Source organism: Choloepus didactylus, chromosome 13 (assembly GCF_015220235.1).
Source record: "Choloepus didactylus isolate mChoDid1 chromosome 13, mChoDid1.pri, whole genome shotgun sequence".
In the NCBI taxonomy this organism is placed as follows: domain Eukaryota; kingdom Metazoa; phylum Chordata; class Mammalia; order Pilosa; family Megalonychidae; genus Choloepus; species Choloepus didactylus.
In genome coordinates this window covers 17,407,609-17,425,668 of record NC_051319.1, presented here as the reverse complement: position 1 = coordinate 17,425,668, position 18,060 = coordinate 17,407,609, and the positions used below count along the sequence as shown (strand labels likewise).

General features: G+C 36.7%; 1 protein-coding gene across 2 annotated transcripts in view; it reads right to left on the bottom strand.

Annotated features, from left to right (window-relative positions):
• The window catches only part of MSH3 (mutS homolog 3), a 291,930-nt gene that overhangs the window by 272,444 nt on the left and 1,426 nt on the right, over positions 1-18,060 (bottom strand). For both annotated transcript variants that reach the window (XM_037801425.1, XM_037801426.1), the window contains exons 2-8: positions 17,927-18,047; positions 13,553-13,773; positions 9,124-9,336; positions 6,917-7,033; positions 6,407-6,524; positions 4,160-4,305; positions 845-1,011 (exon numbers count right to left, since the gene is read on the bottom strand). In XM_037801425.1, the coding sequence (XP_037657353.1) occupies positions 845-1,011; positions 4,160-4,305; positions 6,407-6,524; positions 6,917-7,033; positions 9,124-9,336; positions 13,553-13,773; positions 17,927-18,047 (1,103 nt within the window). The remainder of the gene's footprint in view (positions 1-844; positions 1,012-4,159; positions 4,306-6,406; positions 6,525-6,916; positions 7,034-9,123; positions 9,337-13,552; positions 13,774-17,926; positions 18,048-18,060) is intronic.

Here is an 18,060-nt window from a genome sequence, read left to right as displayed (position 1 = left end):
ATTTATCAGTGTTATAGTTAGAAAAATAAATTAAAAAAGCTACTTTGAAAGAAGTTAAATTCAATTGAAAATGTAACTCTAAGGACAAAGAAACATAAGAAAAGTCACTTCGTTGGATTTCCTAATTGATCTGTCAACCTACTTACTGAAAATCTTCAGGGACTCCCCTGCCTAGTCTGAAGACCATATTCCTTCATATATAAGGGCCTCTTCAATGGAGCCTAAACCCCATTTCTGGTCTCTTCCAGGCAGCAGTAGAATCTTCCCAGCTAAACACTTTACACTGAATGTTTGGCACTCAATACATCAAGCCTGGTGAATCCAGTTAGGCACGTACACCTCTGCCCCTCCTGCTGGATTATAAACTCTTCCAGACACATCACACCACATCTTCTTCCTTTGAAGGCTACAGTGCCCAGCTCACTGCCTCATAAATAACATCTAGTAAATAAAACTATCGGACATGGCCATGAATTGAAACTTGCAGCACAGATAAAGCATTTCCAGAAGTAAATAAATCTTCCAGGAAATGGACTCTATATTATCTCCAGAAACTAAAAGTTAATTACCAAATCAGAAACTTAAATATCAGCATAAACCTCTTAATTACCAAATGTTATCATTAAATGATATCATAAATGCCTTTAAAATGATAAACGTCTATAAATCCTACATTAAGTTAATTTTATTGTAATTTCATTTCTCTTTTCAAAAATTTCCTCTATTACTGTTGTAATATTTTTACAAGTAAAAGCAATTTTTAGCCAATTTAATAAGTGGCACTTTTAGAATTAAATCTTGAGTTTCAGAATCAGCATTATTTTCCAGTGATGTGCCAACTTACCTTACAGCTGTTGCTCTGTGGATGAGCAACTCTGTTGGCTCCGACAAGTCTGAAGGAAGCAGCAGCTCCACCGGCTGCAGGCACAATAACCGGGTTTCCAGCTCTAAACGAGAAGTAGAGTCCTGGAAACTATCAAACACAACCTCACCTGTGGCAGGCTGCACTCCCTGAAAACAAACAAAAATATAAGGGTGCAGAAAATATATCTTTCCCAATTATAACCATGACACAGCAAAAATAAACACAAATAGTAAAGATGATATACTCACTAGTATGTACTCCATTCCTAAAGAGTTCAAAATAAGTAGTGAGATTTGCCAAAATCTAAACTATATTAGATGGGGTTTTAGAGAAAGCCTGAGTGCAAGTCCTGGATCTAATGCACCTGGCTGAGAACTGTGACAGGTCACTGAACCCTACTGGACCTCAGTTTCCTCCTCTGAAAATGGGAATAAACCAGCCTACTTTCCTAAGAGGGTTATTGTTACTATGAACTCAGAAAACAAACGTGAATGCTTGGTAAACTATAAAGCACTGTACAGATGGCAGTTATCATCACTAAAAGTAGTAACTGATATGTTCCTAGTAAACTGACCACCAGAGCAGTAGTAAGTTACATCTTCATTATACAAAACTAATACATACAGGACTAATATTAATAGTATAGTACTAGTACTGATTAAATAGCATAATTTTTGCCAAAAAAATAAAAAATAACAAACTAAATGAACCCCAAGTAGAGCACCTAGCCAGTGAAATAACCATGATGACTTAAAACCACCTCCTGTCGCTCCAAGCCAATTTAGTAAAGATAAAATGGAAAAGGGCATGATTTGGAAGAGGTGAACAAGTTGTTAAGTAACTTACCCAAGGTCCCAGAGCTATAAAGTAGTACAACCAAAATCCACACCCATGTATTATGACTTCACAGGCCACATTCTTATCCAGTATTGATGCTTATAAAAAGCATGGGGCTAGTTACAGATTGCATTAATTAACAGGAGAAAAAATAACCAACCTTATGCTCACACACTGCTGGTGGAAAGCAAACTGACCCCACCATGTTGCATTCTCTAGAAAAGTTGAAAATACCCACTAGTAATTCCTCTCCTAGGCAATTACTCTTAAAAAACTCAGGAACATGTACCAGAAGATGTGTACAAAAAAAATGTTTTTGTCAGCATTCTTTGTACAGCCAAAAGATGGAAAGAACCCAAATGTCCATCAGTGAAAGAATGGATAAACTAGAGATCATAAAATTAAATATTACACAGCAAGGACAGTGAAAGAACTACAGCAGTACACGTAAATAAATTTCACATACATCATGGTAAACAAAAGAAGCAAGACCCAAAAGAATAAATACAATATGTTTACTTTTATATAGAAAGTTTTAAAATAGGCAAAATAAAACTATATTGTATAAGAAGCACAGAGGTGGTAAGAGTGGAATTAAAAGCAAAAAATTATTATAAAAGTCTGTATTATGGTTATTTCTAGAGGGTAATACTGACCTTACAGGTAGTAGGAAGTGTTATATTTCCTGACCTGAGTGGTTGTTTCACAAGTCCCAATTTCATTACACTATAAATTTATGCTTCAAGTATTATCCCACTGAATATTTTATAATTTTTTTAAAATCCCTCATTTTTGGCTCAAAGAATGTCCTTAATTTTAGCCCAGAGTCTCTAAATAACCAGTTAGCCAGACTATTTAAGTACATTCCTATACCTATATAAGTTTATCTCCCAAACTTACAAACCAAGTATTTACAAAAGCCATTTACAGAAATTCAAGTAACAAACTTATCAAACAAATTCCTTTTTGCTTTATTTAATCAGAACAATGGTCTATCCTGTAATACTGCCACATCTATTACTCTGTGTGATATGTGAAATTGAGAAACCTAAAGTAGACTGTATAAAGGCATGCATCACCCAGACTGAGGGCAGAAGGCCTAACCCTAGTAGTACTATAACAGTAAAGCCTTTGATTTCAAACTACTAGTGACATTCATCAGGACAGGGAAAACAGTACTGAGGGTAAAGGGTGATGAGATCCATTTGAACCGCACTGAGTTGGAGGAGGCAGAGCAAATTCATCGAGTAGGGTTGGGGATACAGGAGCCCAGAGCCCAGGAGAGAGGTTGAGCACGGACCCAGAGCTCCAGACATCACCAGCTCCAAAGTGGTCACTGACCCAAGAAAACACTTGAGAGACAAACCATCATTTCTCATTTTTCTCCTATCCCAGTTCATACACCGTAGTTAACTTGGACAGTGGACCAGAGTGTAATTCTAAAAGCCCTAAGCAGGCACCAGGAGTTGTACACCATCAGCTCTGTTCTTTAGTTCAGGTAAATATAAAACAGCACACAACATACATTAAAGCTTAAAAGCAACTGACCTAACTATTTGTAGATAAGTCCAACTACCTGTGACTAGACAAAAAGTACTTCTCAAGGATGAAAAATCATTTAGATCTATCCAACACCAACAAGAATGCCAACTCCCTGAGAAAAATGTCAAGTTAACAGAGTTCATGCAGTCAGAATAAGCAGAGAAGCCATTACAAGGTAGGCAGGAGACACTCGGGCTGTAAGAATTTTTGTTGATATTGCTGCTTATCGCAAATGGCAGAAAAATAAAAAAGAATTAGCTACTACTTGGACAAGGAATTCTACTTTTGCTTAACTTACCCCAGAACAAGGGAGTTCGAAGGGCCCTAAACAGTCTAAGATTTTAAGTAGAGCCCAAGTAGGGCTGTAATGGCCAAATTTACCCAGAAATTGCCAGAAAAAGGAAAGATTAATAAAACTATGATTCACAAATGATAAATATTCCTAATATTTATTTATTATAGAGTTTTGTGTTGGCCAATTATCATTTCCCCCTCATGATCCCTCCCTCCTAATTTAGATTTGATAATCCCATAATCATTCAGGTTTAATTTCAAACCCTTAGAGTTACTTTTTAAAATCCTTTGCTATCCATGTAGGTACTGATCTAGTGTTTTATTCTGCCGTCTGTAAACTGTCCACCTGCATGGCTGTCACTGTGACTATCTTCAACTCTCAAATCCTAGAACATACGAACCAAAACCATCCACATCTCTCCATAATATATAATGCCAAGAAGCCATTTGAGAAAAGTTTAACTAGTGATTTAACATATATTATTATGAGGAAAATGTTTTTCTAGTACAATTACTTGAGGGCACACTTCATCAGATATCCCCATTATAAACCATAAATTGAAAAATATTTAGAGATACTATGAACATCTACCATTCATTCTTTACCTACAAAGTACTTACCACAATGCCAATGAAAATGTTCCCCTTTTTATTGTCCTTAACAGTTTCCTTATGTTCACAGATACACAGAAGATAGTTGGTAGAAGTATCTGTTATTATCTCTTCAACATTTTGAGTATCATCCAGCTTGACTAAGGGATTCACATGTAGTAATTATTAAAGAAAAATATATGCAACATTCTCAATAATATTGGCTGCTTTCTCCTTTAAAACATGGTTCATCTTCCTAGCACTTCAAGGATACCCCAACTCCTGGCAACAATATTCCATACCACTTCCATTCTTCTGATTTACTTTGACTACAGTAGCATACCTTATCTTCCCTAAGTTATAAGGTTCATGAGGACAAACAACCATTATCTTCCCACTTCAGACCTTACGGAAGCCCAAATATTAACTCTCTTCATTACGTGGGTGATGCTAATACTTAAATCCTTAACAATCCCATAACGTTTTGATTCCACACTAAAACAGTACAAAGTAAATACACTAAATGAGTATGAAGTACTTCCCTCCTTTAAAGTACCTAATAGCTCTCAGAAATAAGATAGTTTTTAAAAGACACCAGAAAACCAAAAAAGAAAACAAATACATATATAGTGCGTAAAGACACACACACACACACACACACACACACACACACACACACACGTCGTATATACATGAGTATGTATATAATGAGTCCATTAATTAGATTCTCAGAGATGAAAGCTGATTTTGGACAAAGACTGGTCACAGCCAGCTTGAGTAAAGTTCTGATTTTTCAGCAGATAAGAGCTGCATGGCTGTCACTGTGACAATCTTCAACTCTCAAATCCCAGAACACATGAACCAAAACTATCCAGATCTCAGAAGCAGACAGGGATAATGTTTAGGAACAGGCTTCAAATGAAAGGATCAGGCTCAGGCAAAGGGAAAACCAAAATTAGAGGCTCTTAAGGCCTGATATAGCTTAGAGCAACACAGGGCTTTTACTGGTTTAGGGTCCATTCTGAATGACAGTCATTCCCTATTCATGATATTAATAGAACAAAACAATCCCCAGATTTTGGGTAGAAGCTAGACATGTCTCTAAATGAGCAGATATGTAATAAACCAGAACAGAAATATTATGTTCACACAGTACCATGTAAGACACTCTTATCTTTACATTCTTTTATTGTGGACACCTGATTCTACCTCATAGTAAACATTTTTAAATGCACCCTTATCTCATTTTATATATAATTATTTGGTTCAAAAAAATTTTTGACAGAATTTTATGCCTTTGCCTTTGAAATTATTTGGCTTCAAGTAACTCAGTTTATGAATGACTATAATTTTTGGAGCAATCATTGTACATATTGAGGATTCTTGCAAAATAAGAAAACCTCCACATTTTCAAAAGTAATAAATTTTTTATGAATTTAACAATTAAAGAAGATGGCCTACTATTATGTTTATAAGCATTTATCTGCATGTTAATTTTTATTTTGCAGTTTTCTTTTCACATTTTGAAACTACTAAGTTCTTTTTTAGGTCTCTATTTAGTAAGATCCTAAGATGCTTGTAGGCCCTAAGCACCTAATCACTGCCCACGAGTGGTCTAGGTAAGATGTGATGTCAAATAATTTGCCATCACCTCTTATCAGGCTCTCTGTTTTCAAATACCTTTTTTCGCTCTTAAAGAATGATTGCTGGGAATTGAATCATGTCCTCCACAAGACATGTTCCAGTCCTAACCCCCTGTCCTGTAGGTGTGAACTCAGTTGTAAATCGCATCTTCAAAGATCCTATTTAGATGAGGCCAAACAGAATCAGGGTGGACCTTAATCCAAATATGACTGGAGTCCTTACAAGCAAAGGATATTCAAATACAGAAATAGAAGCCAAAGGAGACAGGAGACAAATCACCATGTGCAGAGACTATCTGCAAGCCACCACCACAACACTGCAGACTTCAGAAAAGGTATGGCCTGTTGAAACCTTGATTTGGACTTCTAGCCTCCAAACTTTAGCCAATAAATTCCTGTTGTTTAAGCCAACCAGTCAAACTAAGACAAGGATGAATGCTGTTTTACTATGGCATTAGAAAAACACTTGTTTTCAACTTCCCTCTTCATTAGCATACCTAATCAAGGGTTAACATAATCACACCACCTCATCTCATCAAAGAGCTACCCACTCAAAGAACAATTTAAAAAAAAACTAAGTTAAAGCAAAGCCCTTGTAACATTTAATAGAAAACTTCCTATTTAAAAAGGATATCTTCTCCAATAAGTGTAGATTTTGTATAAAGAGCAGTCAATTTCCGGGAAAAGAGTGAACTTTTGTTGTCCCCAATGGCCTTTAGTGCTGCAGTTTCAGTTTGCTTCACAACTCCCACCTTCAACAAAATTAAGAAATATTAAATACGCATTAGATGGAAATTTTTAAAAAACACACCTCAAAATTTTTAAAGGTTAATTTTGAAACATTTAAAATAAGTAAATTGGTTCCCAATGTCCAGATGTAGGGCTTACATAACATGTACCACAAAGACCTACAAGTGACTAAATTACTCAAAAACACTCTACCACAGAATGAATTTTTTTTACCTTAAATATCTAATACACTTACAATTCATTAAGATATAATGATAATAATTACGATACACTTCAATACTCCAAAATGCCAAATTCTAAAACCATTTAAAATCTAGCACCTAACAAAACATGTTGCCACTCTTTAAAAGAGAATCTCAGTTCCCTTTTCCCACAAGTTAAAGCCAAAGCTGACCTTATATCCTTTTGCCACAAGGCGGCGTACATGAACAAACAGTCTGTGAGCAGGTATACTTGCTGTCATAAAGTTGTGATCTAAATGGCAATAAATATTGAGCTCCCGGGCTGCAATCTAAAAATTAAAAGAACAGAATATTGATAAATTTCTATTTCAAGATACCGGTTTTTTTTGTTTTGTTTTGTTTTGGTTTTGGTTTTCTTTTTTTTTAACTTTGTGAAAATTCATCAAGGCATACAGTTAGGATTTGTGCTCTTCTCTCTAGGCATGGTATAGCAACAAAAAGTTTAAGACATTCCCTAATAGAAGGCTATGGTTTAAACTGTTATTGGCAGTCCCAATGGCCTGACCTCAGGGTCAATATCTGTATCTACAAACTACTCAGAAAAATATGATAGGTCTTCTATGACCTTAGATCTATCAAAACCTTAAAGCACTGAGCTTTCCCTACCCAAGTATTATTCAATACAGAGAGCATGAGACAGTAATGGAATAAGAATTTGCTACATGCCATGTGCAAGTAACTGACAATTAGGAGATACTACAGAGTTAACCTAAATTATGAACCTATTTAGACAAAGGATCCTTTGAGGAAGTGATAATAGAGCCTCCTGGTCTGGTTAGGTAGTCAATAAGGCATGCGTGGTTAGAATGCAGGATGAGATAGCACCACCTGACTCCCTGCTTCCTTTCGGAAAGCACCTTGGCTTAGATATTGCCCACTGGAGCCAGAGACTTCTCATTCCAACACTCTCATTCCCTGCCTGTGCTGGTTTGGATGTGTTATGTCCTCCAAAACACCATATTCTTTGATGCAATCTTGTGGGGGCAGATGTATTAGTGTTGATTAGGTTGGAACTTATTGGTTCAGTGTTTCCATGGAGATGTGACTCAACCAACTGTGGGCAAGACCTTTCACTGGATTATTTGCATGGAGGCATTGCCCCACCCTGATCACTGGAGTACTTTAAAAAGAGCCACACAGGCCCAGACACAGAGCAGCTGTGAGTGACATTTTGGAGAGCAACTGACAGTGATATTTTGAAGAGGAGCTGAAGCTAAGAGAGGACAAAATGCCCCAAGAGCAACATTTTGGAGAATGCCATTTTGAAACACAACCTGGGAGCAAGGAGAAGCCAGTCACTTGGACACTTCATGTTCTTAAGAGTAACTTTGTAACTGAATAACCCCCCTTTATAAAAGCCAATCCATTTCTGGTGTTTTGCATTCTGGCAGCATTAGCAAACTGCAACACTGCCCCCACCCCATCTCTAAACTATATTAGCCCATTACTGCAGTGTAGGAAAACATTATTAGCCTTTACTGTTGTCAGGGCTGAATTTACCAATCAACCGGGAGATAACAGCACTTTCTTTCACCCCTTTACCTATAGAATGCCAACTACATGCTACCTCCTGTCCTCAGAAACATGCTGTCTCTTTTAGAGGCTAACATCAGAAGACAGAAAACAGCATAATGCATCTGAACTAGAGAATATCATTCACCAGTCACAATAATGTTTAGGAAACTTGAAGAAAAAACGTTGGCCAAATCTTCACTTCCCAACACATGAGGCAGCAGGCTACCCCCTCATCACTTTCCCTGATGCTGAACAGCCTTACAACCTACATGATCATCACAGTCATCCATGACTTGCAACAAAGGCGCCATCAATACTACTTTCCCTAAGCTGGCACATTAAATGCTCAAACTCACTTCTAACCTCCTAACCTACATCGAATACCTCAAAATTAAATCCTAACCCAAAAGAGACTAAGCTAGCAAGATGAATGACAAACAGAGACCTGTAAACTCCATACACCATCTGTTGGAGGCTGCTTCCATTGAGGCTAAGAAAATTCACATTTTAACGATAAACAGAGAAACTTGTGTACATCTAAAAATTTTTTTTGCTTCATTTTGAGTCTTCATTAGGAAACAGATCTTATATGATTATGGTTCATTAGCTCATTTGACTCATCCAGAAAGCTTCTGATAGATGAAAGGTACTAGGCTAGCACCATGGTGCTCCCACCAAGTTTGGTGCATTTATTCTTAGACTTTACTTCAAATAACAGCATTTTTAAAGGGTAATTAAGCAGATTAGCTTTTCATAAATTCAGAAGATAAAGCAAAAATACTGAAAAATATCTTTAAGGCTGGACAAGAAAAACCTATACAATGTTTGGAAAAAAACAACATACCTCTGCATCTTCCCCAAAGAATCTATACTTATATCCACATTCCACACACAAAATAGCATCTTTATATTGTTGCTTCATTTCTATGTACTGTAATTCTAAGGGTGTGTAGATGCTTTTGGTCCGTTTGTTAGATGGTTTAGGATCAGATTTCTGTACATTCTCATGATTCCCATGTGATGATCCAAAATGACCGAGGTCAAAAAGTGTCTTGTCCTGGCAATTAAAAAAAAAATTACGGTTTAAAGAGCATTAACCTTCATAATAATAATAATAACAGTTCTTAAAGAGAAAGAATGCAGGTTTGACAGAAGCTAAGAATTGATGAACCTAGGTGAAAGTTTCATAGGAGCACACTGCAGTATTCTGGCTAGTTTTCTGTAGGTGTGAAATTTTTTCAAAGTAAAAGTCTAATATATATTATCATATAAATATATAAGCAAATTTTGAAATTCTAAACATTTGTGTTTTATATCCTTTTAAAATTTTGATTTCATTAAATCTGTTATTAAAATATCTTTTCTTTTTTACTATTTATTCTCAGGCGTGTCATGCATAAAAGGCCAGCTTTCAGCAAGCATGTCAGCCCCTAAAGCTGCACTTAATGTTTTCTATTTCCAACACACTCTAAACCTTTATTCCAAGAAGGAACTACAATTGTTTAGATAAAGAGATATGAGAAAGCTTTCCAAAGCATAAAGCACAAGATTACACTTTCAGCATGAGTTTAAATCTTCCTTTCTTTTGCTGAAATCGACTCTCCTTATCTTCCTCTGATGAAAAGCAAACTTAATTCCAATTCAGAGCTTTAGAGCAAATCCCTTGCTTATTAGATTCAATTTAGACCAAAGGTAAAATGAGGCAAATGTATAACATAAATCCAACTTCTAATTAGTTGTCACTGTGTCATTGCCAACATCTAAAAATTTACCCAGCTGCCCCAGGAATTTAAAAATATGCCCTAAAAGACTAGTGACCAGCAGGGATGGCAAAAGAAAAGAAAAATGCCCAGGGAGGGGAACCCTGGTCTCAAAGAAAACCCAGGAATATGTATGTTCCAGTTGCTACACGTTTAAAAACTTTAGCATAACTGGTATAACCGAGAAGTTAGGATTTAAGGGCTGATTATGATTACTGAATCATTATATAGATATTCCTTTTTACTTTCTAGTATATTAGAGTAGACAGAGGGAAATATCTGAAATCTGAACTGCCTTGATCGCTGATAATAACTGTATAGCCTTGTGCCAGTTTGAATGTATTGTGTCCCCCAAATGCCATTATCTTTGATGTAGTCTTGTGGGGCAGACGTTTTGGTGCTGATTAGATTTGCTTGGAATGTGCCCCACCCAGCTGTGGGTGATGACTCTGATGAGATATTCCAGTGGAGGCATGGCCCCACCCAGTCAGGGTGGGCCTTGATCAGTGGAGTCATATAAATGAGCTGACTCAAAGAGAAGGAACTCAGTGCAGCTGTGAGTGATGTTTTGAGGAGGAGCTACAGACAAGAGAGACACTTTGAAGAAAACACAGGAGCTGCAGATGAGAGAGAGTTTGAAGATGGCCATTGAAAGCAGACTCTTGCTCCAGAAAAGCTGCGAGAGGACAAATATCCCAAGTGCAACTAAAAGTGACATTTTTGAGGAACTGCAGCCTAGAGAGGAACATCCTGGGAGAAAGCCATTTTGAAACCAGAAATTTGGAGCAGATGCCAGCCACATGCCTTCCCAGCTAACAGAGGTTTTCTGGACACCATTGGCCATCCTCCAGTGAAGGTACCCGATTACGATGTGTTACCTTCGACACTTTATGGCCTTAAGACTGTAACTGTATAGTCAAATAAACCCCCTTTTTATAAAAGCCAATCCATCTCTGGTGTTTCGCATTCGAGCAGCATTAGCAAACTAGAACAAGCCTTTATCTCATGCCCATGTGATTGCAAAAGCCTTATGACTAACCTTCACTTGTACCCATTTATCCAGTTTTTCTATTTTAAAGTCCTATGATCACTAAAGACAGTCCCTAATGTTTATTAATAAAGGGTCTGGGGTCAGCCCAGAATTAACCCACCCCAAGTCCAAAGTTATCTTGATAACCGAAGTTGAAGCTAACTAAAATGGGATCACCTGACACACACAGCAGCTTAGACTTTAACCTACAAGTCACCTTTACCTCATCATAATACTAAAAATCACACCCATCATCATATTAAGGCTGCCATTTTTGTACATAAACTCTGTGACTAAGCCACGTAATCAATCTGTGCATGCTCAATAATTAAATTACCTCTAATTACATCATATGGGGCCATTGTACTCATTATCTTAAAATCTGCCCATCTTTTGATACTATAAAACTATCAAAATTACTGCTGTTCGGGGAGACAGATTTTGGGCTGATAGGCCATCTGCTCTGCTGCTTCACATCTAGCAATAAAACTCTTTCTCTTTTTGAAATCCTGGGGTCTTAGGAATTGGTCATTTGAGTGCATCGGGCAAAGAATCCACCTCCTTGGTCCAGCAACGCTGGGAAAACAGGTAAGTATATTAGCTTTTAAAAGAGACTCAATTTACCTGAAGAGTGTAGCCCAGTGAATCTCTAAAGATCAGCAATAACAAGAAGGTAAGGAGTGGAGAGGTGTAACAAGAGTAAAGTGGATTTACATATCAGATCTGAGTATGCATTTACTTTTAATTTTGATGGATTTTCTACTTTGTTTCCATGGCTTTTATGTAAAATTTAGAATATTATAAATTACAGAACTTAATCAATATGTTAAGAAATATTTCCTAGAAAAAAGTAACTACTTGATGCCTTATTCATACATGGAATTCAATTTTTTAAAAAAAGTTTATTCCATATGGGGTGCTAACAAGTAAGCCAATCTGAATACTTAAGTTATTTTTAAGCAACTTCTTTTTTAAACCATTTGCATAAAAATACTTGTCAGATATATTGTGTTCTTATTCCAGAGGAAACATGATGAACTCAATTTAACCTTTTCTTGACAATTCAGGTTAATCAGAATAATAAACTGACAATTTCAGGACCTATGAAGGCCTATGGGGTTGTTGACCTCACATTAACAGTCCTAAACTAGTAGACATTCTAAGATCATTAGGTAGCTTTTTACCATTCATCTGTCTCCTTCTATGAAACTGTCACTTTGTATAATGTCCATGTACTGCTTCTAGTTGTCCCTTCTAATGGGTTACTTTTAATTTGCTGCGGCTTAGAAAGGTCAAGTTGGATATTTTTGTATAAAGTAAATATACAAAAGTTACTTTTATATAAAGTAAATAGACTCCAGTAAAGCCCTGGAGTAAATTCCCAATTAATAAAGTGAGCTTTAATAGACAGACTTTATAACCTCTATACTTTACAAGCACTACCCTCAAGTGAACTATTTCTAAGTATTAAAAGAGATTTAAAATGAAAACAAAAGTATTTTTCTAGTTTTGTTTTGTTTTGTTTCGTTTTTTGATAATCTAAAGTCAGTCAGGATATTAGCCTCTTTGGGATCGGGGAGGTTTATCATGGATCTGGACTTTTGGAGAGGGCTGTGAACTTGTATTCAAAATGTTGTGGTCTGAGTATTCTTCTAAGGAAAGAATCCACAGGTTTCATCATAAGTTCAATGACAAAAAAAATGTAAAGAACAATTTATCTAATGTAACAGTTCTCAACCATGGCTACACGTTACAATGGGAGCTTTTAAGAAACATCCATGCCCAGTTTTCAGTGAAAACCAATTAAATAATATTCTGAGGGAAAGTTACTGTTATTAATGTTTTTTTTTTTTCTTTTAAGTTTCCCAGGTGATTCTACTTTAAAGTTAGGGTTGAGAACAATTATTCTGAATTATAGATTTACATGATGGAGCAAGAGCTAAATTCTCTGATTTTGCAATTATGACAAAAATTAATGTCACAAAACAGACAATGGAAAAAGTAAACAGCCCACATTCATTTGGCTTACCTTTGAATTTACTCTTTATCTGTCAAGCTTTCAAATGAAAACCTCAAAACATTTACGTAAGTTGCCTTTTGTGATTTTTCCATGCTAACCATGGAAAGTACAAGAAGGACTCTAAGAAACTGTCCTTTTAATAATTATTACAGAATAATAACAATTATTATTATTAATAAAAGAATCCCCAAGTCCCCAATTCAGTAGCTCTTAATCCAGGCTGTGCAGCAGGATCACCTAGGAGGTTTTTGTTTTACTTTGTTTGGTTTTAATACAAATTTCATGTTACCCTTTACAATACATAGAGCGAATTAGATTCTCCAGGGTTTAAAAATAAATAAATAAAATAAAAAATAAAAACTTTCTTAGGTAATTCAGATGAACAGCCAAGTTTGGAGACCATTGTCCTGAGTGACCCCACAAAACCTAATGGCATTTCAGAACCTATGAAACAGTTACATACCTTTTGATTAATTTGAGATTTGGAATCTTCAGAAGAAACTGCATTCTTCGCACGTAGAAGATCGATATCGTCAAAATCAGTACATTTTGGCAAAACTGCAAATCTCTCCTGAAGAGGCTCTGTCTGAACTCTGTTTTGAGTAGGGGCAGAATCGCAGCAGAATGCTTTCAATTTTTCCAGAGACTTTAAAACAATCCTGGTCCTCCGACATTTCTTTGGCTCTTAGCAAATAAGAAGGAAATATAACAATAGTATTTTGGTCTCAATATGTCAATTCATAACCAGTACACCAATTATTAAAGGGGGGAATTCCCACTACAGCAATGAACCTAACTATAATAAAGAAATTAAGACATATTGGATTCAAGGTAAAGATGGCATATTGAAACATACATGTAATTTTACTCACTCCTGAAACCCCATTAAAACTACAATAGTTTTGTTTGGGTTTGGCTTAGTTTGGCTTGGCTTAGTTTGCTTTGGTTTGGTTTTTAGACATAATTTTTTTTAGACATAAATCTGTAGGACAGATAGAAGTGACAACTGCAAACAAAATATTCGAATGTAGAAGGAAAATGAGATGTGCAAAAAACAATTACACAGAACTGAAACTAAATCCTAAAGCAACTGTGAAGAAAACCAAGAATCAATTCAATTTACAACACAAAATCCTCAAAAGGCCCAGGAATTAGAGCACCAGTAAGTAGCTCTGGAAATGGAGTGTGTGTGTGTGTGGGGGGGGGGGGGGGGGGGGGGTTCTAAAATAAAGAAGATTGTTTGAAAGTAATTTGATCATTAGATCCCTATCCCGCTCCATGCTCAAGGATGACTGTCCCTCTTCCAGCTCTGCAGAAGACTGAAGATTTCTTCACTGTTTACGGTGATTTTTCTTATTCTAAAAACATATTTTTTAATCTTTTCTCAAATGTGTTTTTAGCTTATTATTATTCTCCTGGTTTTCAAAATATATACTTGAGTCAATTTTCAAGTGTATACAAGTTTCCCTGTGAGGGTAAGAGCTTCCTTCCCCTGTGGATCCTGGGGATAAAAATAGGCTTTTAAATTGAAAAGTTAAAAACTGAAGTGGATCAACACCATGGAATATTATTTGGCAATAAAAAGGAGGGAAGTACCGATACATGCTATAACATGGATGAACCCTGAAAATACTATGCTAAGTAGCCATTCACAAAGACCACATATTATATGATTCCATTCATATGAAATGTCCAGAATAGAGAAATGTATACAGACAAAAAGTTGATTAGTGATTGCCAGCTGGAGGAAAGGGGAGTTCAGAGTGACTGCTAATGAGTTTGGGATTTCTTTTGGGGTAATGAAAATATTCCAAAATTTGTTGGGGTGATGACCAGACAACTCTATGAATAAGCTAAAAATATCACTTTGTATGCTTTAAACGGGTGAGTTATCAACAAATCTCAAAAAAACTGTAAAAATATTAAAAAGAAAAACTGATACTGAAGAGTCCCCCAGCTTCTAGCTGGTAGATGCTCCTCTCAGGTGTTCCTGAGGACCATTTTTAGCAAATGGTAAAGGTCATATTTCAAAAAAGTCCAAGGCTACCATCATATTTCCACAGCTTTCAATATCAGCTCTCCAGTGTAGCCTTGGTTAAGTTACTTAACTGCTCTAACCCTCAGTTCTGCTTATTTATCCTTTGTAAAAAGGAGGACAAGGACGCTCAGTTTATTCAAACACCATTAATTACACGGAACTTTGAATAGGAAGTGAGATCTGGTAGGTTTGTACAGGTTAATGTGAAACAGCAATACATCTCAAAGTAATTTGGGCAGAGAATAAAAATATATATGCAGGGCCCCCCTGAGAAGCTGGGAGAAAATGCATAAATGTTGGACTTCCCCACCTGGGTTGTTGCTGATGTTGTCACAAACACTGAGGATTGAGGACTGAGGTATGCCAAGCCCTCTACCTTGGGGCTTGCCCTTAGGAAGCTTGTTCCTGCAGAGGAGAGGCTAAGACTGCTTGTGATTGGGCATAAGAGTCTTCCCCTGAGTACCTCTTTGTTGCTCAGATGTGGCCCTCTCTCTCTAGCTAAGCCAACTCTGCAGGTAAACTCACTGCCCTCCCGCCTATGTGGGACCTGACTCCCAGGGGTGTAAATCTCCCTAGCAACGCAGGATATGATATCTGGGGATGAGCCTGGACCTGGCATCACGGGATGGAGAACATCTTGACCAAAAGGGGGAAGCAAAATGAAACAAAGTTTCAGTGACTGAGGGATTATAAATGGAGTCGAGAGGTCACTCTGGTGGGCATTCTTATGCACTATACAGATATCCCTTTTTAGGTTTTTGTGTAATTGGAATAGCTAGAAGTAAATACCTGAAACTATCAAACTGCAACGATTGTATAACAACGTAGCTTACACGAGGTGACAGTGTGATTGTGAAAACCTTGTGGCGCACACTCCCTTTATCTTATCCAGTGTATGGATGGATGAGTAGAAAATGAGGACAAAAACTAAATGAAAAATAGGGGGGAATGGGGGGAATGATTTGGGTGTTCATTTTTACTTTTGTTTTTTATTCCTATTTTTATTCTTTCTGGTGTAAGGAAAATGTTGAAAAATAGATTGGGGTGATGAATGCACAACTATAGGATGGTACTGTGAACAGGTGACTGATTATACACCATGGATGTTTGCATGGTATGTGAATATATCTGAAACCGAATTCAAAAAAAAAAAAAGAGATCAAGGCTTATTGGGAAGAATAAATGAGTTTATAAAAACTTTAGAACAATGGCTGGCAAAGAGTGGGTACTCATTAAATGCTCATAGAATTTACTGAAAATCTAAATAGATCAGTCTGTCCAGGAATAATGAAGCAAAGAAAGGAAGACAGCCTCAGGAAATGCAACAGTAACACATGCCAAATTCTGTTCACACATCATGCCTCCTTTCAGGCCTCCTTCAGAAAGGAGGAGGTAAACAGTATTATCAGATTTACCTTTTCCTTAGTTAAACATTTCCCTTTCAGTAGTTATTTCATACTAAGGCTGTCATGCTCACCCTAAATCCAAATTTTGCTTTTTGAGGAAGCACAGATATCTCACATGCTTGATTCACTGAATTGAGACTTTCTTTTTTGCTTTGTTTCATTCTCTTTACCTTATTTCTTCCCTCATTACAAATTCTCTCTTCCTTCATCACAAATTCTGAAGCCAAAAACCAGAGAAAAAGCATGCTCAAACATATCTCTACCTCTAGAAGTTCAAGAGCTCAGGAATGTTGTGTTTTTTTGCAATGTATGTTAGCACACAAAAGGGCAGCCCATGCCAAAAAAAGGACAGGGTAGATCTACATGTCCTGACACTGGAAATTCTTTAAAATATTCTGTTAAGTGGAAAAAGATAGTTGCATAGTAGTATATGTAGTATTTTATAATATATAATAATTATTGTTACTGATAAATTAATTTGTGGGTCTGTGTGTGGGGGGGGGGGTGTATAAATAGAAAAAATATGGAAAATGTAGTACCCCAAACAATTAGCAGTAAGCATCACTGAAGCGAGGAGTTATCTGATCTTTTGCTATCTTCTACATTTCTGTATTGTTTGAAATTTTTATGAGAACATTTTACTTTTATAATCAGGAAAAAAGAATAGCCAGAAAGAATAGGTAAATTAGGAGAACTATAGCCAAATTGCAGACCTCCAGTTCTTTCCCAATCTAACCCCTTCCACACATGACCTCCACCTGTAGGGGGGCCACTATACTCAGGACAATAAGGACCTTTCTCCACTAAAAAATGTTTAAAAATTAAAATAAAATTTTAAAAAGACCCACAAAAAAGAAGTCTCTTCTATCCTCTAGAGAATGCAAGAATATCTGAGCTATGACTGGTGTTGGGGATTGAATCATGGCCCCCTACAAAAGACATGTTCAAGTCCTAATCTCTGCCGTGTGGTAGTGAACCCATTTGTGAACAGGTTATTTTCCATCTGAAGAGGTTATTATTGAAGGTGAGACCAAACTGAATGAGGATGGGTCTTAAGCTATGATGGCTGAAGACTTATAAGTAGAGGAAATTTGGACTCAGAGTCAGTAGAAACATGGAATAGAAGCCAGAGAAGTGAGAGATCACCATGTAATGAAGGCAGAGAGTTCCTACAAGCCAAGGAACTCCAAGGATTGCCAGCAAGCCAGCACTAGAATACTACAGATTCCAGGAGAAGGCATGGCCTGCTGAAACTTTAATTTTGGACTTCTAGCCTCCAAAACTGTGAGACAATAAATTCCTGCTAAGACAGTCAATTTGTGGTATTTGTTATAGCAGCCCTGGCAAACCAATACAACCAGTGAGAATAAAGACCCATCATCCTAGAACTCACCAGGGTTCCCAGGTGTTACCAAATCACTCCCTCCTTCCTTTTCTTGGACTTTCTTTGCTTTCTTTTTAACAGGTCCATCATTCGTCAAAGATCTCTTTTTACTTCTGTCTCTATCTGCAGCCTACATAAGGAAG